The 21229-nt window shown below is 45.2% G+C and overlaps 2 protein-coding genes across 2 annotated transcripts in view; both read right to left on the bottom strand.

Annotated features, from left to right (window-relative positions):
* LOC311134805 (sodium/calcium exchanger 1-like) overlaps positions 1-21229 on the bottom strand; it is a gene marked incomplete at both ends in the record, with an annotated part of 795938 nt that overhangs the window by 130192 nt on the left and 644517 nt on the right. The gene's annotated exons all lie outside the window — the stretch shown is intronic.
* LOC311134920 (zinc finger CCHC domain-containing protein 24-like) overlaps positions 121-21229 on the bottom strand; it is a 64438-nt gene continuing 43329 nt past the window's right edge. The window contains exons 3-4 of the mRNA XM_084168686.1: positions 10025-10189; positions 121-1664 (exon numbers count right to left, since the gene is read on the bottom strand). Coding sequence (XP_084024812.1) covers positions 1551-1664; positions 10025-10189 — 279 coding nt within the window. The 3' untranslated portion in view covers positions 121-1550. The remainder of the gene's footprint in view (positions 1665-10024; positions 10190-21229) is intronic.

Below are 21229 nucleotides of genomic sequence, written 5' to 3'. Positions count from 1 at the left end.
ATTCTCCACCTACAGTAGTTTCTATAGACAAGTGGAAGCAGTTACACAATAATACTTTGATATACAAACATACACACAGTATACTATTACACATACATATACAGGTAACCGCCAAAATAATGGAAACACAAGTAAATGAGGGACACAAAGTATATTGAAAGCAGGTGCTTCCACACAGGTGTGGTTACTAAGTTAATTAAGCAATTAACATCCCATCATGTTTAGGGTCAGGTATAAAAATGCTAGGCAGGCCATGATTTTTTGTCATTATTTTGGCTACCATGGCTATGCCCCCATAGGATGACAATGCTCCCATCCACAGGGCACAAGTGGTCACTGAATGGTTTGATGAGCATGAAAACTATGTAAACAATATGCCATGGCAGTCTCAGTCACCAGATCTCAACCCAATTGAACAATTATGGGAGATTCTGGAGCGGCGCCTGAGATGGCGTTTTCCACCACCATCAACAGATCACCAAATTATGGAATTTCTCGTGGAAGAATGGTGTTGCATCCCTCCAGTTGAGTTCCAGACACTTGTAGAATCTATGCCAAGGTGCATCGAAGCTGTTCTGGCTCGTGGTGGTCCAACACCCTATTAAGACACTTTATGTGGGTGTTTCCTTTATTTTGGCAGTGACCTGTATATGTCCCAGTTAAAATCAATTTGAAATTGCACAACAGACAAACAAATAATAAATACACCACATATAACATGTAAGCCAGGGATGTATGGTGCGGTATCCCTCAGTTAATCAATCAATAATCAATTAATAATTAATTCACAGTTATTAATGTATAGGTTGACCTTTGACCAGACATTGACCCCGACATTGATCCCTTGACCCCGACTTGAGCCCATGACGATAGAAGGTTTAGGGACCTTTGTTACATTACCATCACTAGAAGCCCTGTCTCTGTCTGTTCTATACTCAGAACATCCACACACACTTCACTTGGCTGTAATCACAAAATCAACAGAGCCCAAAGTGAGGTAATAAAACCAAAGGGTGGGCAATACTGTCAGTGAGAACAATATCACATTATACACACACACATTGCGTGGGGTACACAAGGCCACAAGGCCCTGTCATGGTTGAGAATATTTACATAAAATTATTTTCACTGTTTAGAAAGAGCACTTTGTGGGGTTTAATCACTGTTTAGAAAGAGCACTTTGTGGGGTTTAATCACTGTTTAGAAAGAGCACTTTGTGGGTTTTTTAATCACTATGGGCTGAGGGTTATCCTAAGTACAGATCTTGGATCAGTTTCTCTCACTCCCTTACCATTAGGAAAAGGTCAGTGGTTGTAGGGATAATGACCAGGAACTGTGTTTAGTGACAAACCTCCCCAAAAGGTTTACCAGCTAATTCAGAGAGGGGATGGGAAGTGGAGTGGGGGAGGAGGAACAGGGGAGGGGGAGGAAGAGTGGCAGGGGTGAGGGACAGGTGATGGGGAGGGAGATGGGGAGGGGAAGGAGAATGGATAAGAGGGAGGGGAGGAGTGAAGCAAGGGAGGCGGGAAGGGGGGAGGTATATTAAGGTGTTATTGCACGCGTCGGCAGTAGTAACCCAGGACTTTGCATTTCTCACACAGGTGCTGAGGGTGCTCCTTACTCTGGTCTGAGACGTCCAGGCCATCAGGCTTCTCCAACGGACGCTAAACAGGAATGAGAGTGATGTAGGGTGAGAGGGAGAGAGAGGGGGGAGGGGGGGGGGGAGAGGGGGGGGGGGGGTGGGGAGAGAGATGGGGAGAGGGGTAGAGGAAGATGGATGAGAGAGAGGGAGGGAGGTAGAGAAAGAGAGGGGTGAGAGAGTCATCACGTACAAGTATACACACTCTAGAAAAAGTTTGCCATGGTGATAACATGGCAGAGGGAAGAGTTAACCTCATGTCTACAGTATACTGGGTGCTAACCACACACTGACATTTCACCCCACACTCACACACACACAAATAAACACATACACACACCCAACACAAAGCCTTCAATCTGCCAGCAGTTTGTTTGGGACTCAAAAGTGATTTGGCCACAATAACTAACCCTGGATGTTTTCAGACCTGGAGTCAGTGTACTTTGTGTTATTGGTTTCAGAGCTGGAGTCAGTCTACTTTGTGTTATTGGTTTCAGACCTGGAGTCAGTGTACTTTGTGTTATTGGTTTCAGAGCTGTGGCAAACAACCCTAACAGATCTCCTTCTCTCACTAACACGATATAATTACAGAGTTTGCCTTCCAAATGGCAACCTGTCCCCTATGTAGTGCACTACCTTTGACCAGAGCCCCCTCCTACACGCTATAATTCCAGAAAGAGGTCCAAGGCACATGTTTGCTGATACAAACCTGCATGAAAATACCAGCTACACCACTGGGAGTAATGTTTTTTTTGGAAAGGGTATGAAGGACAACAGAGGGTATCGTTCAGAGCCAACGGTTTGTTGGATGTCGATCACATACAATCCCTCAGCAATCATTTGCTTTCCCACCCATCGTTGTTCCAGAGTTTTTTTTAATGATACTGTTATTTTTTCCAGACAGAGGGTCTCAGACTGATTCTATAACTTGTCAAAACCAGAGCCCGTATTCATAAAGTGTCTCTGATCTAAGCTCAGTATTGCCTTTTATATCACAATAAATATGATAATATGCACAGAGCGGATCTGAGCCTAGATCAGCATTCCTACTCTGAGACACTTTATGAATAAGGGCCCAGGTTGCCAAGGACCAGAGCAAGAAGACAATGCAGCCAGCCTTCGCCTTGACTGTCTGCCACTAGCTTTAAAGGCTTATTGATATACATGAAATGCATATCAAACATACCCACAATGTTAAGTTTGGCTTCCAAAATATGATGACCTTGATGACAAAGTATATGTTTCGTAGGAGAAAGGATCTGACAGTTAAACATCTTAGGTTTTGGACTGAAGGACTGAATCTGTCCGGTTTGTCTGTATATTTATTAAATGGATAAAACTGTTTTCATGATTAGTTTGTTTTGAATGAATGCCACAGGTATTAATCCATTCAAAACCAGATTCCATCCGGCCATAGATATCCGGATGCTTGTCTTAAAGTCATGAAATGTGAAAACTATAGAAGCACATAGATGGTCTATAGGTAACTAATCTGTGATTGTTGATCTTATTGTTTCACTCTGATCTTGAGCCTGAACCAGTCACAGACTTGTGGGACTTGAGGAAATGGTGGTATAATGATGTATAATGTTCTGCCTGGCATTAACATATTATTTGATGCTATTGCGAAGGTCAGGGCTCAGGTCAGGATAGTTTTTTACCTCATCACCTAACAGGAACTGTTGAGGACATGAAGACTTGCAGTTTAAAGCAAATCTGGGAATCAGATACCAACGTTGGAAGATAAGAACAATTCACAATGTTTAATTCATTTCCTTCAGTCCTTTCTGTTGGAGCCAAGCTGTGTGTATGTGTGCAGTACCTGGGGGTTAGTGGTCCATTCTCAAATGCTGACAGGAGGAAATATGTGAAGTGGGTGACATTGCAAATGTGTGGAATTTGCCTGCGAGTGTGGTGCTAGCCACAACACACACACACACAAGAATGCAAGCACACACACTTACACACACACACACAGAAAATAGCATGCTTTTCCCTCAAGCTGTTTCCATTGAACAGAGACTTTTCTCTGTCGTTTTAAACGACTGACTTTGGTGAGAATAATCACTGTGAATGCTGCCCTTAATGGTGACTTGATACATTCTCATCATCTGTTTGATCTGATGAAGTCGCCAGATATTGCTTGAAGCATTCTATCATTGAAGCACAGTTAGTTATACAAATATCTATGGTGTTGTGATAGTGACCATAGCTACAGTATAGTAGAACCCTCAATGGCATTGAATAATGGATGAAGATCCTAAAATGTAGCTGCATGTCCAAATCCAAAGCAACAAGCAACCCCTAGCCCCTAAGCCCTATCCCCTACGCCGTATGGCCTATGCACTTGTGCCCCTAGTCCCCTACACCAGTGGACACCAAACTTTTCAGAGCCAAGATCACTTTCTGAGTCAAAATGCAGGCCGAGATCTACCGCTCAGATTTTTAAAAAAGAATTAGCTTTCTTAATTTTACTGGACTGATGGTGCCTGCATCTGATGGTCAGTCTCAGCAGAGGGAGAGCATCAGAGCGTCCGCCTCTCACCGTCGGATCGTCCCTCAGCTCTCCCCCATCTGTTAATACTGACCAAAAAGGGGACACCGCCTTCGAGTTGATGCCGAAACTCGAGTCACACCGCATTATTTCTGCCTCATACACAAATTCATGTTGTTACTCCTATGACCAGAGAAAGTAAAATATCCTTGATATTAAAAAACACATCCGCTAATAACGCTAGCCTTTCGATACACTTTGCTACTCATGAAGCTGCAGTGCTGGTTGCAGCACGAGTGGAGAAGCGCATTTTATGGCTAAGAAAAGTGTTGAATAAAAAGTGTTGACAGTGCTGAATAAAAACATTAACATTCACTCATAAAAACAGCAGCTCCTTGTTGTTTTCGTAGACAGTCTCACTCTAGTCATGATTTAAGATGTTTTAAAATCACATTATCAGCTTACTTTACTGTGCGCTCGAGGAAGCGGTAGGCCTATAGGTGCACTTCATTTGCTCGTTTGTACCTTCAGACACATGAAATGGTTCAAAATGGGAACACTTCGCCTACCAGGCGCGCAGGGCAGCTGAAACAAGTGCACCTAGTGCGAGACAAAAAAAAAGTAGTAATGGACCACTGCCCTACACCCTAATATGGCCTTTGCATCAAAGAGGATTAGGTAGGTATACTGCCTGCATCCCAAATGGCACCCTATCCCCTATACGGTGCATTAGAAAAGTATTCAGACCCCTTGACTTTTTCCACATTTTGTTACGTTGCAGCCTTATTCTAAAATTGATTAAATAGTTTTTTTTCCCCTCATCAATCTATACACAATACTTCATAATTAGCAAATGTATGAAAAATAAAAAACTGAAATAAAACACTTACATAAGTATTCGGACCCTTTACTCAGTACAGCCTCGAGTCGTATTGGGTATGACACTACAAGCTTGGCACACCTGTATTTGGGAAGTTTCTCCCATTCTTCTCTGTAGATCCTCTCAAGCTCTGTCAGGTTGGATGGGGAGCGTCACTGCACAGCTATTTTCAGGTCTCTCCAGAGATGTTCGATCGAGTTCAAGTCTGGGCTCTGGCTGGGCAACTCAAGGACATTCAGAGACTTGTCCCGAAGCCACTCCTGCTTTGTCTTGGCTGTGTGCTTAGGGTCGTTGTCCTGTTGGAAGGTGAACCTTCACCCCAGTCTGAGGTCCTGAGTGCTCTGGTGCAGGTTTTCATCAAGGATCTCTCTGTACTTTGCTCCGTTCATCTTTCCCTCGATCCTGACTAGTCTCCCAGTGCCAGCTGCTGAAAAACATCCCCACAGCATGATGCTGCCACCACGACGCTTCACCGAAGGGATGGTGCCAGGTTTCCTCAGACATGACTCTTGGCATTCAGGCCAAAGAGTTCAATCTTGGTTTCATCAGACCAGAGGATCATGTTTCTCATAGTCTGAGAATCTTTAGGTGCCTTTTGGCAAACTCCAAGTGGGCTGTCATGTGCCTTTTACTGAGGAGTGGCTTCCGTCTGGCCACCATAAAGGCCTGATTGGTGGAGTGCTGCAGAGATGGTTGTCCTTCTGGAAGGTTCTCCCATCTCCAGAGAGGAACTCTAGAGCTGTCAGAGTGACCATCGGGTTCTTGGTCACCTCCCTGACCAAGGCCCTTCTCCCTCAGGCAGCCTGCTCTAGGAAGAGTCTTGGTGTTTCCAAACTTCTTCCATTTAAGAATGATGGAGGCTACTGTGTTCTTGGGGACCTTCAATGCTGCAGAATTTGTTGGTACCCTTCCCCAGATCTGTGCCTCGACACAATCCTGTCTCGGAGCTCTACGGATAATTCCTTTGACCTCTGACATGCACTGTCAACTGTGGGACCTTATATAGACAGGTGTGTCCCTTTCCAAATCATATCCAATCAATTGAATTTACCACAGGTGGACTCCAATCAAGTTGTAGAAACATCTCAAGGATGATCAATGGAAACAGGATGCACCTGAGCTCAATTTCGAGACTCATAGCAAAGGGTCTGAATACTAATGTAAATAAGGTATTTCTGTTTTTAATTTTTTATAAATTCACAAAACAATCTAAAAACCAGTTTTCGCTTTGTCATTATGGGGTATTGTGTGTAGATTGATGAGGGAAAAAAACGTATTAAATTAATTTTAGATAAGGCGGTAACAAAATGGAGAAAAAGTCAAGGGGTGTGAATACATTCTGAATGCACTCTATAGTGCACTACTTTTGACCAGGGCCCACAGGGCTTTGGACAAAAGTAGTGCACTACAGTGCCCTCCGTAATTATTGAAGCCTTTTTTCTTCTTTTGGCTCTATAAAAAGTTTGGATTTGAAATTAAACAATGAGTATGAGGTTAAAGTGCAGACGTGTGCAGACGTGTATTGTCATCCATATCGGGTTAGGGTTAACATGAATGTGGATGCTACCATGATTAAGGATAATAGTGAATTAATCTTGAATAATGATGAGTGAGAAAGTAACAGAGGCACAAATATGTTAGCATTGATTTGGGGGGGGGGGGGGTCTAAAGTAATACACTATGTAGGGAATAGGGTGCCATTTAGGAACCACTACTGTCTTTTAAGTGGTGGAATTGGATGAATTTGTGGAAATGTAAATATGACTAGATTGAGTGTGGAAGTTAATTGTAATGTTTGGAACCGGGGATAATAGACACTGAATGATGTCTAAAGCTCTTTCTCCCCACTCAACAAACAAACAAAACATTTACACATGTTCAAGTTAATTTAATTAAGGATTATTTCATGGCAGTGATAAGGATAATACAATTCTGGATGTCACATATTTGCACAGTTACTCATAACATCTAGTTAAACTGTTTCTTGGAGTTTATTGCTTTTGAGAGATTAATAGTTTAAGTGACAGAGCTCTGGGCCCGTATTCACAAAGTGTCTCAGAGTAGTGTATGGCCGTGTCTAGACTTGACAGTTCATGCAGCTTTAGTATTCTGATCATAGAGTTCTGATCATGGAGTTCAGAACACGTCATGCATCTACACCTACATTTAAATGTGTCTACCGTGTCCACAGTGTGTCCGGATTCCCTTTTCCCACACTGTATTCAAATGCCAGTATGCATTCTACAAACGGAGGAATAGGCAAAATATGTTAATAACACAACAACAACTGATGCCAGTAGCTAACTACTGTAGCTAACTAGCCAGCAAGCTAGCAAGCAACGCTAAAGGGATTGCAAACAGGTAAGCATAACTAGTCAAACAATTTATTTTTTAAATACATAATAGCTAGCTGGCTAGCATTTATGAGGCCATCAAACACGTTCCTCACATGCTAGGAATGTATTTCCTCCAACATTATCATGAAAAGGTGTCACCCACTGTATGTGCTTTTGGTAGCCTGATTGCGTCCAGACCAGAGCATGTGAGCAGAGTTAAGGGTTGGAAATCCCGCTCATTGCTCATGGAGTGGTGCTTGAGCACCGTTCCAGCGCTCCATGTTCCATGTCCTCTCCAACTGCTCTGCTAAAAACCGCTCAGCGCTCACAGAAAAAAGAAATGCCGCTCCAAATTCGCTCCATTCATTAAAATCACAATTTAACCAACACCAATCTATTTTTGTGACTACCTGGACTTACCATTTGGTTTTGAAGTGTTGAAACCAAACCATATGGATTTGGATGAAAAGTATTTGAATAAACATGAAAAGGTGAATGTAAGAAGCGCACATAATTTCAAATGTCATATTAAACATAATATAAACACTCTAAATAGTTCAGTTGCCAGATAGGGAGCCTAAGAAGGAACGAAAATGAATTATTTAGGCTATATTATTTCAATTATTTTAAAGCTATACCCTACAAAGATATACATTGTGAAGCATTTGCGAGTGTGACACACTAGGCTGGTAGGGACATAAAGTGTTCAGCATTTAAACAACATTTTGTTGTATTAAATCATTATAGTCTATAAATTGCGCATATAGGCTGTGATTTAATTTGAATTAAATACAATTTAAACGAAAAATGACTTTTTAGTGCCTTTGAATGCATTTTTAGAATTCCTTTTTAGAAACAGGTGTTTGGCCAGTCTGTGGCTTCAGGCTCATGCGATGGTGCCTGGAGAGCCGGCCAGCAGCGGAGAGAATACCCTCTCCACACTTGCAGAGCCACTGGGGATGCTAAACACCCTTTTGGCCACTCTTGCCAGGCTGGGCAGAGATGCAGAGATGTTTATTTTTATTTTTCTATAGGTAGGCCTAAAGGTTTTTAGGCAAAATAACCCAATCAAAACAGAAAGCTCCTTGAACGTGAGAATATGCCAGGCCTATTGGGCCAAAATCAATTATGACCTATAGTCAGCTTGATTTAGCACCTGTGCATTTTATCAGTTTCTTTACGAAAAAATTTAGCAAACTCCATGACAGTAGCACACAAGTAGACTACAAATGCATGCTGGGCCGGGCATGCCCTGAGCTCCTGAAGTGAGCGCTACTGGAACGCTACGGAGCGAAATTGGAACGGGCGAGAAGGCCGACACTCCAGCCTTTGGGAAACTCCATTCAAATTGTGCACACTCCGCTCCTTGCTCTTATCCAGCTCTGCTCCCCTCACATACTCTGGTCCAGACTGAGGAGAAATCCGCACATAATGCATTCCTGACCACCTCCTGAAGTGGTCAACCAGATCTGTTACAGGAGTGGGTCGCAGTTCCGGAGCAACCCACTAGGTGTCATCCTCCGACAACCATAGGCACCTCCTCACTCACAGTCGGGACTAATTATCTGCCTATTGGTGTCACCTGTCGCTATCTGATTCACCTGTGTATTTATGCCCTCACTTCCCTGTGTTCCCTTGCTCAGTTTTCTCTGCTAGTTCCTTGATGTCAAGCAGTACGTATCAGTGTCGGATCATGTGACAGTGTTACAGGTACTCGAGAAGTGTTCTCCCTGTGTCATTGTGTTTTTCCAGTCAGAGTTAGTATTTGGTATTGTTTGTTGTCAGACTGTTTTTTGGAGACCTATGTGCTCCTCATTTGTTTTCATGTATAGTCCGTTGTTTTGTATCCTGCCTTTTGGACCACCAGTAAAGATCCTTGTTTCACCATCCTTGCTTACTGTCTATCCTGCACCGCACCTGGGTCACACCTCACACCAACCCTTACACAGATCTAAACACAATCAGACCACAAAGCAACCCATCTTTTCAATGCGATCTTCGTATTCTGATAGCAGAGGTCGCATGTAAGTGTCAAATGTAGACACAACCTAAGATTATTTTAGGAGCATTTATATCTAGGATCAGGTCCCCGCCGTCCATATAATCTAAATCATTGTAATCCTAAAGGCAAACTGATTCTAGATCAGCACTCTTACTCTGAAGCACTTTTTTAAAAACTATATTTTAATCAGGCAAGTTGGGAACAGCCTATAAACTGTAAGCAGCCACAGGTTGCATCCCAAATAGCACCTTATACCCTATGGGCCCTGGTCAAAACTAGTGTACTGCATAGGGAATAGGATGCCATTCATGTGACCACATTGCCCTCCCTATATCTGGACCTTATTAACCTCGGCTGACGCCTGTTATTTCACCATTAAAACAAATGTAGCTTCAACACACCCCTTCAGTTTATACACTTTCCCTTACAAACCCCTGACTAAAGAGGTTGAGGTTGCATAACGTCAAACCATATTCTGAGTGTGTTGTAATAACAATTAAGAACAAATTGCATATTCTTTTCGCAACATACAAAATGACTCCACCACACACACACACACACACACACAAAGCTCACGAGCACACACATATAAATGCACACACAGAAACAACAACAAACACCAAATGTACAACTGCACACATATGCGCACGCGCACACACATACGTTGTCCTACCTGCTTGTGTGGGTAGACGTTGATGTGGCACTTGATACATTCTTGTCCCATGTTGGCCCAGGAGTTACCGCTCATCCACTTCCTCTTACACTTGGGACATTTGTACTCTCCGAAACATCTCTTTTTCCCCTGGTACGGAGTTAGACCCTCACCTTTAGGCCGTGCCTGGGAGGACAAAATAGAGAGGTTTAGATTGTATCTTAAGATACACTACATGTATATGGACACCTGCTCGTCAAAGATCTCATTCCAAAATCATGGGCATTAATATGGAGTTGGTCCCCCCTTTGCTGCAATAACAGCCTCCACTCTTCTGGGAAGGCTTTCCACTAGATGTTGGAACATTGCTGCAAGGGACTTGCTTCCATTCAGCTACAAGAGCATTAGTGAGGTCGGGCACTGATGTTGGGCAATTAGGCCTGGCTCGCAGTCGGCGTTCCAATTCATCCCATAGGTGTTCGATGGGGTTGAGGTCAGGGCTCTGTGCAGGCCAGTCAAGTTCTTCCACACCGATCTAGACAAACATTTCTGTATGGACCTCGCTTTGTGCAAAGGGCCTTCCCCAAACTGCTGCCACAAAGTTGGAAGCACAGAATCGTCTAGAATGTCATTCGGGCAGGTAGCGTTCTCCTGGCATCCGCCTAACCCAGATTTGTCCGTTGGACTGCCAGATGGTGAAGCGTGATTCATCACTCCAGAGAACGCGTTTCCACTGCTCTAGAGTCCAATGGCGGCGAGCTTACACCACTCCAGCCGACGGTTGGCATTGCGCATGGTGATCTTAGGCTTGTGTGTAAACCCATTTCATGAAGCTCCCAAAAAACAGTTATTGTGCTGACGTTGCTTCCAGAGGCAGTTTGGAACTCGTTAGTGAGTGTTGCAACCGAGGACAGACGATTTTTACGCACTATGCGCTTCAGCACTCGGCGGTTCCGTTCTGTGAGCTTGTGTGGCCTACCACTTCGCGACTGAGCCATTATTGCTCCTAGACGTTTCCACTTCACAATAACAGCACTTACAGTTAACCGGGGCAGCTCTAGCAGGGCATCCTTTGATGGTGCCATGTTGAAAGTCACTGGGCTCTTTAGTACGCGGCATTCTATGGAGATTGCATGGCTGTGTGCTCGATTTCATACACCTGTCAGCAACGGGTGTGGCAGAAATAGCAGAAACCACTCATTTGAAGGGTGTCCACATACTTTTAGCCATGTAGTGTATATCATGTGGGTGAAACTCAGTATACAGAAGGTCCCTGAAACAGATAGTGAGAACACAAAAGAGACAACAAAGACTGATGCAAAAAGTTTACTTTACTAATGCTACCCTTTTTGTTTCTTTATTTTTATTTTGGGTGGTGTGTGCATGTCTTTTTCCTATGCATGCGGCATATTGTAACACTGAGTGAGTTGAGAAACTGAGACTGAGAGAGGAGAAGGCTTTTCGGCCTTCACACACACACTCAGTCTCACACACACAGACACACGCACGCACGCACGCGCACACACACACACACACACACACACACACACACACACACACACACACACACACACACACACACACACACACACACACTCTGCCAGCCATGAAATAAAGCTCGCGAGAGGCTAATATCCCTGGGAGGGGCTCCTCCTCATCATACTACCAAGTTTATACGGTTTACATCCCAAATGGCACCCTATTCTCTATATAGTGCACTACTTTTAACCAGGGCCCATATGGCCCTGGTCAAAAGTAGTGCGCTATATAGGGAATAGGGTGCCATTTGGGACGCAGCTCCATACTGGCAGTGGTTCATCTAGGCCAGGCTACTACAACAGCAACAAGGGGTAAAAGTCTCATTTTCCCCCTAGAGTGTCACAAACGAAAGTACGATTGATGTCATTGCGGGGATAAATCACCATGCGTGCGTACTTCCTGCCAAAACGAAATAATTAGGGAACTTGACTGGCGTTGGCTGAACTCCCACTGGCTGCTGGCTGATGCGTTCGGCTGATGTCATGTTGGATTCTGAACCCCACCCATCAGACGCAAATCCCTGTATACTACAACCTACTCTAGTCAAATAAAACAAACACTGCTCTTCAAGGATCCCTAAGAATGCACTTTTTTGTTCCAGCCCAGCACTAGCACACCTGATTCAACTAGTCAACTAACCATCAAGCCCTTGATTAGTTGTTAAGGCTTGTTTTCTTACAAGGCGGAGGGAATCGCCCAAAGCTGGTTCCAGATCTCAGGGAGAGGGCAGAGGAGCTAAATAATTCAGGGGGTAGACAGGGTTATAAGGAGGTGGAGAGGAGTGTAGGGAGGTGGAAAGATGTTTGTGTGTGTGTGTGTGTGCATGTGTGTATGTAGAGGAGTGTAGGGGGGTTGAGAGAGGCGAAAGATGTATACCTCTGGTCCCGTCTGTCCAGTGTGAGTAATGCGAAGCCTAATCATCAGCATCTGGTCCAGTCTAAACCTACGCCTAAACCTACGCCAGCGCCTTGCGTCATTGAGGACAAGCAGCCAAGGCCTCACTATGATAGGCTGCCACTGTCCAGCAGCACACTATGATAGGCTGTTACTGTCCAGGGGTTCAACAACAACATGACCTAACCAGTGTCAACACAACATCTCCCTCTGTGACAGAGAAGGAGAGAGATAGGGAGATGGAAGAAGTGAAGGAGGGAGGGAGATGGAAGAAGTGAAGAAGGGAGGGAGAGATAGAGGGAGATGGAAGAAGTGAAGGAGGGAGGGAGAGATAGAGGGAGATGGAAGAAGTGAAGGAGGGAGGGAGAGAGAGGGAGATGGAAGAAGTGAAGGAGGGAGGGAGAGAGAGGGAGATGGAAGAAGTGGAGGGAGGGAGAGATAGAGGGAGATGGAAGAAGTGAAGATGGGAGGGAGAGATAGAGGGAGATGGAAGAAGTGAAGGAGGGAGGGAGAGATAGAGGGAGATGGAAGAAGTGAAGGAGGGAGGGAGAGATAGAGAGAGATGGAAGAAGTGAAGGAGGGAGGGAGAGATAGAGGGAGATGGAAGAAGGGAGAAAATTAGGAGAGAGAGAGAGCGAGAGAGAGAGAGAGAAATAGAGAGAACAGCTGGAAACGGTGACATGGCGCTCTGACGTAATCACAAACAATGTCATGGTAAGACGTTATTTGGACAGTCCCAGGGCCGGCTCTAGCCTTTTGGGGACCCTAAGTGAGATTTGGTGTGTGGGGATTTTATAACAAATTTCCTGCAATTCTACCAATTTTCCGCAGGGATAGAGCAAGCTTTTGGCAGTTTTTAAGCTAATTTCCTGCAATTCTACACATTTTGCCATGACTTGTGACATACAGTATTAATGATATCTGAGTGAGAGTGACTAACAAAATCAATGGGGGCCCCCTGGAGGTCAGGGCCCCTGTGCATGTGCTCTGGGTGCCCGGTCGGTAAGACCTTATTTGGACAGTCTCAGGGCCGCCTCTAGCCTTTTGGTAGGTATCTTATAACAAATTTCATGCAATTCTACAAATGTTGCCATGGTGCAGAGAGACATTCTTGCAGTTTTAAAGTTAATTTCCTGCAATTCTACCCATTTTGCCATGGGTTGGAGAGACATTTGAGCAATTTTAAAGCTAATTTCCCACAATTGTACACATTTTGCATTGACTTATGCCATGTTAATGATATCTGAGTGAAAGTGACTAACAAAATCAATGGGGGCCCCCTGGAGGTCAGGGCCCCTGGGCATTTGGCCATGATTACTACAAGTTTAGATAGCTGGCTAGACTAATTTACCAATCTAAAAATGGTTAGCTGACATGGCTAATTGAGTGACTGTCAAAACAAGAGAAAAACTGCTGATGCACAACCAAATTTCTAACTTGCACCTATTATTCTAACTCTCAACAGTAAGTTGAGACCCCAGGGAACCTAAAAGACTGCTTATGTCGCTTATGCCTGGAGCCAGCCCTGGACAGTTGTCACGCCCTGGCTCTAGGGACTCTTTTAAGTTGAGCCAGGGTGTGTAGAGTTTATGTTTTGTGCTCGTTGTGTCTAGTCTAGTTTGTATATCTATGTTGGCCAGAGTGGTTCTCAATCAGAGGCAACGAGTATCAGCTGTTGCTGATTGTCTCTGATTGGGAACCATATTTAGTCAGGTGGTTTTCCCACAGTGTTTGTGGGATCTTGTTCCGTGTTGGTTTGTGTTTTGCACCTGTGGACGTCACGTATCGATTTGTTGTTTTGTTCGTGTATCATTTAATAAATAAGTATGTTCACCGTCCACGCTGCACCTTGGTCCTCTATATCTAACGATCGTGACAGAAGATCCCACCAATACAGGACCAAGCAGCGTGCCCAGGCAGGAGAGGAGAAGCGGCGCCAACCGGGCAGTCGTCGGACAGGCGAGGGGCACCCCCAAGAAATTTTTAGGGGGGGGCACATGGCAGGGACGACAGGGCCACTGGAGGCAGATAAGGGGCGAGTTGGTGGACGAGGAGAGAAGGCCACCGGGTTACGGGAGCCATTGGTGTATAGAGGGAAGGAAAATGTAGAGGCACGGCGAGAGGTACTGAAGTGTGTTGCCAGTCCGGTCCGGCCCGTTCCTGATCCCCGTGTAAGGCCAGTGGTGTGTGTTCCTGTCCATCACGCCAAGCCTATGGTGCGCGTCGCCAGCCCGGCCGGCCTGTTCCTGCCCATCGCACCAAGCCTATGGTGCGCGTCGCCAGCCCGGCCCGGCCTGTTCCTGCTCCCCGCACCAAGCCAATGGTGCGCGTCGCCAGCCCGGCCCGGCCCGTTCCTGCTCCCCGCACCAAACCTGTGGTGCGCATCGCCAGCCCGGCCCGGCCTGTTCCTGCTCCCCGCACCAAGCTAGTGGTGCGCGTCGCCAGCCCGGCCCGGCCTGTTCCTGCTCCCCGCACCAAGCCAATGGTGCGCGTCGCCAGCCTGGTCCGGCCTGTTCCTGCTCCCCGCACCAAACCTGTGGTGCGCATCGCCAGCCCGTGCCCGTTTCACCGGTGCCTGGTCAGGTACCGGTCAGCTGCTCCACACCGGAGCCTGAGCAATCCGCTCCACCGAAGTCCAGTCCAGCTCCAGCCAGTGGGGCTAGACCAGACCAGGGGCACTAGGGGGGGGTTAGTAGAGGGTGGTGGTCAAGCCCGGAGCCGGAACCGCCTCCGAGGAGGAATGCCCACCCAGCCCTCCCCTGTTCGGTGATGTTTAGGCGCGGTCGCAGTCCGCGCCTTTAGGGGGGGGTACTGTCACGCCCTGGCTCTAGGGACTCTTTTAAGTTGAGCCAGGGTGTGTAGAGTTTATGTTTTGTGCTCGTTGTGTCTAGTCTAGTTTGTATATCTATGTTGGCCAGAGTGGTTCTCAATCAGAGGCAACGAGTATCAGCTGTTGCTGGTTGTCTCTGATTGGGAACCATATTTAGTCAGGTGGTTTTCCCACAGTGTTTGTGGGATCTTGTTCCGTGTTGGTTTGTGTTTTGCACCTGTGGACGTCACGTATCGATTTGTTGTTTTGTTCGTGTATCATTTAATAAATAAGTATGTTCACCTTCCACGCTGCGCCTTGGTCCTCTATATCCGACGATCGTGACCACAGTCCCCTACAAATGATCTAACAAGGAATGTTTTAACCAACTTCAGTAAGCAGAGCCTGTCAGATATTTTAAAAGAAATGTGTTAAATGTAATCTGTTATTTGCAACACCTATTTTTACTGCTTGGGCGGCTGAAGATTCTTGGGGCATTATGTTGCAAGCATCTCAGAGTCGGAGTGCTGATCTAGGATCATGTCTTCCCTGGGGCGGCAGGTAGCCTAAAGGTTTGAATACCCGAGCCGACAAGGTGGAAAATCTGTGTCCTTGAGCAAGGCACTTAACCCTAATTTGCTTCAGGGTTGGTGTACTAATATGACTGACCCTGTAAAACAACCCATTTCACTGCACGGTGTATGTGACAATAAAACCTTTTTTTTTTTTTTGAGATTTTATTTTTATGTTAGCATTATAATCTAAAAGGCAAACTTGATCCTAAATCAACACTCCTACTCTGAGATGCTTTGTTAATACTCTGATCTCCTCTCCTGACTAGGGTTGCAAAATTCTGGGAACTTTCAATAAATTCCCTGGTTCTCCAGAAATCCTAGTTGGGGGATTCTGGATTATCCAAAGCGACTTAGTCATGCATGCATACATTTTACCTATGGGTGGTCCCGGGTATAAAACCCACTACCTGGCGTTATAAGCGCAACGCTCTACCAACTGAGCTACAAAGGACAACCCATGAATGCATTATGTTTGTCTTATGAATGTGTTATGAGATCCTCATGTAGGCGCACATCGTAGAAACCCCACTCCTCATCACTCCTCGGTGCTCCATGCAGTAGATTTCTCTATTTTCTCATTTCTATATTCTAAATTTGTAGCTCTGTTTCTGTCTCTGGGCCAGTAGATGCACATGATACTGTGTTTACAGCACATACAGCCTGACCTGGATTGGCTACACTTGGTTTCAGATCAACTCAAAACACCAGCATAACAGACTCCCTGATCAACATCAAGACATCCTCAGTTAGGAGCTACAGGTGGGAAAGGCAGGGACACAGCTTGTGGTGCCAGACCAGATATTATACATAACTAGGGCTTGGAGTTATTCCTAGTCTGGTCACATGGTCAAGGTAACTCCTTGTTCAGTGATCAGGGACGGGGGCAACGAGTGAAGAACCACAACCATATCGGAATAAAACGTGTATGTTTAAAAGTAGGACCAGGACTTTTTCCTGACCATGTGATAGAACTAGAGCTCAGAGTTTTTTCCTCTTCAGGTCACATGGTCAACATAAACCCCTGATACTTCCATACAATGACAAACACATGTCACATTTTTGGTTGTGAATAACTGTCAAATCGGCACAAAGTCTGCAGACCTCAGTAAGACCCCTGGACCCTGGACCCTGTCTTTGCAGCGCTGGTGTCAATCAACACAGTGGGAGGATGTCATTAGAGTCTGTCTAACACACCAAGCCTGACACGGAGGTCTGAGACTACAGAGGACCAGAGGACCCTATTCCCTATATAGTTAACTACTTTTGACCAGGGCCTATAGTGCTCTGGTCAAAGGTAGTGCACTATGTAGGGACATAGGGTGCCATTTGGGACGCATTTCCTGCATTCCAGTGGTCACTTGAGCACACAAACACTAGGGGATGAATGTACTAAAAACATTTAGTGCCAGTTAGTTAGGTACCATATGAGGACCCTGCCACTAGCGTCAGTAGAGGACAATACGCCGATCCAGTTGTTATTGTTTTTTCCATCAATACTACAAGAGAATCGAGAGTAGGGACTTTGTGCATAATAATATAGGGTTTGCATATTATCAAAAGTACTTAAAGACATGTGCGAGTGTGTGTGCGTGTGTGCGTGTGTGTGTGTGTGTGTGTGTGCGTGTGTGTGTGTCTGTACAGCAGATAATGGTTGTTTATGTCCCTGCCTCTGACCTTTGTGTGCGAAGATAAGGGTCAGTGTGTTTAGATGGAACAGACTGTGTGTGTGTCTGTGCACGCACTATGTGTGTTTGTATGTGTGTGTGTCCACAGGGGTGGGACTTTCACAACCCTACCACAATCAGTGGGCTGTGCAGTCAGCCACATCCTGAGAACCACAACACAGGCAGGGCTGTGACTCCTCACACACACATCCTCATCAGCACACATTCTTCAGGAACACACACACACACACACACACACACACACACACACACACACACACAGGTAAGCACACACACACATCTCCATTACCTTACACAGACACAGGTTTTCATACACTCCCCTGTACTCATACTCACAGTTCCTACAGAGAGCCTTCCAGAGACTTCCATAACAGCACAGGGCTAATGAACAGAAATAGAACATTGAGATCAGACAGTAAATAGTGGGCTAGAGAGAGAAAGAGAGAAGGAGAGAAGGACAGAGGTAGACATACAGGAAACACAGATGTAATGAGAGCAAGACAAAGAAGGATAGTGGTTGAGAGAGTGAGAGAGAGAGAGAAGGAGAGAGGGACAGATAGAGACAGAGGGGTAAAGAAAGAGCAAAGGACAGAGAAGCGTTGAAGTTGAGAGAGTGAGTGATAGGTATACTGAACAAAAATATAAACGGTCCCATGTTTCATGAGCTGAAATAAAAGATCCCAGAAATTTTCCACACGCACAAAAAGCTCATTTTTCTCAAATTTGGTTCACAAATTTGTTTACATCCCTGTTAGTGAGCATTTCTCCTTTGCCAAGATAATCCATCCACTTGACAGGTCTGACATATCAAGAAGCTGATTAAACAGCATGATCTTTACACAGGTGCATCTTGTGGGGACAATAAAAGGCCACTCTAAAATGCGCAGTTTTGTCACACAACACAATGCCACAGATGTCTCAAGTTTTGAGGGAGCGTGCAATTGGCATGCTGACTGCAGAAATGTCCAACAGAGCTGTTGCCAGATTGAATGTTTATTTCTCTACCATAAGCCGCTTCCAACGTCGTTTTAGAGAATTTGGCAGTACGTCCAACCGGCCTCACAACCGCAGACCACATGTAACCACGCCAGCCCAGGACCTCCACATCCAGCTTCTTCACCTGCGGGATCGTCTGAGACCAGCCAACCAGTCAGGTTTGCACAACCAAGGAATTTCTGCACAAACTGTCAGAAACCGTCTCAGGGAAGCTCATCTGCGTGCTCGTCATCCTAACCAAGGTCTTGACCTGACTGCAGTTTGGCGTCGTAACCGACTTCAGTGGGAAAATGCTCACCTTCGATGGCCACTGGCACACTGGAGAAGTGTGCTCTTCACGGATGAATCCTGTACCGGGCAGACAGCGTGTATGGCGTCAGGTGGGCGAGCGGTTTGCTGATGTCAACGTTGTGAACAGACTGCCCCATGGTGGTGGTGCGGTTATGGTTTGGGCAGGCATAAGCTACGGACATCGAACACAATTGCATGGTGAATGCACAGAGATACCGTGACGAGATCCTGAGGCCCATTGTCATGGTATTCATCCGCCGCCATCACCTCATGTTTCTGCATGATATTGCACGGCCTCATGTCGCAAGAATCTGTACACAAAAGCTGAAAATGCTTCCATGGCCTGCATACTCACCAGACATGTCACCCATTCAGCATGTTTGGGATGCTCTGGATCGATGTGTACAGTGTTCACGTTCCCACCAATATCCAGCAACTTTGCACAGCCATTGAAAAGGAGTGGGACAACATTCCACAGTCTACAATCAACAGCCTGATGAACTCTATGCGAAGGAGATGTGTCGCACTGCTTGAGGCAAATGGTGGTCACATCAGACACTGACTGGTTTTCTGATCCACGCCCATATCTTATTTTTGGGGGGGGTATCTGTGACCTACAGATGCATATCTGTATTCCCAGTCATGTGAAATCTATATATTAGGGCCTAATTCATTAATTTCAATTGACTGATTTCCTTATATGAACTGTAACTCAGTAAAATCTTTGAAATTGTTGCATGTTGCGTTTATATTTCTGTTCAGCTGTGTTCCCTAAGGATGGCCAAAGGAGGCCTGGGTCCTGCAGATGTACCAGCAGACCCCTACACACACACACACACACACACACACAAACTGTACAAATACCACAGGCCTACAGTCATCAGTGACAGCTGGGTAGAAGAGAGGCCCAACAATCAAGCCCTCCCGGACTGCCGAGGGGGAGGGAAGGGGGAGGCGAGGGAAGAGGAGCGAGGAAGGAGGGGTGGGGAAATTGAAAGCAGATGGCCACCATAGGGGCAGAACACGAGAGAAACACACATTCGTTGTAAAAATCACTGGTCTGCTTTGAATTAAGCCATAAGTTACAGAGAGAAAGATAAAATAGCGCTAACCAACCAACAACTGTAGCTGTGGCCACAAGTGGAGTAAATTGGAGTCATTGTGATGTGGAGGAATGTAGAATATAGAAAATACTTTCTTTTGGGGAGGCCTTTCATTGAGGTGGGTGAAGAGAAACACGTTTGAGCATGGGCGCAACTTTCACTGGGGACGAGGGGGGGACATGTCCCACCCACATTCTGAAATTGCAGTTTTGTCCCCCCCAGTTTTATCATTGGAATGTGATACAAAACGAGGCAATGGTGTGCTTTAGGACCATACGGACGCCTTAGATTAGATTACAGGGAGAAAGAAAATAGAAAGCCAGCCAATAGAACATAAAGATTGTATCTGGAGTTCTGCCCATGATAATGTTTTCATATCCACCTTAGTGTCAGGAGTTTTTTCCAAACTATGTGACCTGACTAGGAAAAGCTAGGGCCAAGAGTTTGGCCTTCTAGTGGTTAAATCAGGTGTGTTAGTGCTGGGCTAGAACAAAAATGTGCATTACCCAGAAATGCATTGAGAAACACTGATTTAGACCACTCATTAATACATATTACTGGTAGGGATGTTGAGAGATTTAATTAACTCATACTTTTAGGTTCAAGTGAGTAAATTCAGCTCTCAACATGTGTGCAGTTCAGATTGTATTTAGACCACACATTAAACTCTGACTTTACAGTTACAGGTATTCAGACCAGGCATTGAACTCATGGTACTCTGAGGTTGAAGAGGTATTGGGTGGCGCCAAGAAAGACAAAGAAAGTGAAAAGACAGACAGAGAGTTGGAGAGAAAGAGAGAGACAGAGAGAGAGAGAGAGAGAGAGAGAGAGAGAGAGAGAGAGAGAGAGAGAGAGAGAGAGAGCGAGAGAGCGAGAGAGGAAGTCATTGAAAAGATGCCTGTTATTGACCACTATAGAAACCCCGGCCAGACCACCACTCCACAGACCTTCACATCTCATATACACAATAACATGCTGATGGAAAAGGACTGTGTACATTTAGCTCTCTAAGCCTAACTTTAAAAAGTACAGTTGCACTTCCAATTAATACAATCTTAAGACTGCCTTATAAGCACATTGATGCAGTATCACCAAAAGTTCTTAGAAGATAATCAATGTATTATAATTATATAATTATCAGACTGAACGCTTTATGAGCTATACAGTATTATCAAAAGTTATTATGGTAACACTTTCTATAAATACCATCTTCACAATGCCTATCAAGCACATTTATAATGCCTTATGCATTATTACCAAATGTTCTTATGAGACAATTAATGTATTATCATTATAAGACTGTGTATTTTCAAAGGCCCTCTAGCCCCACCTCT

The sequence above is a fragment of the Coregonus lavaretus genome, assembly GCF_964263955.1.
Source record: "Coregonus lavaretus genome assembly, chromosome: 1".
NCBI classification, from domain to species: Eukaryota; Metazoa; Chordata; class Actinopteri; order Salmoniformes; family Salmonidae; genus Coregonus; species Coregonus lavaretus.
The sequence above is the reverse complement of the archived record's forward strand: the minus strand, read 5'-3'. Positions and strand labels throughout refer to the sequence as shown.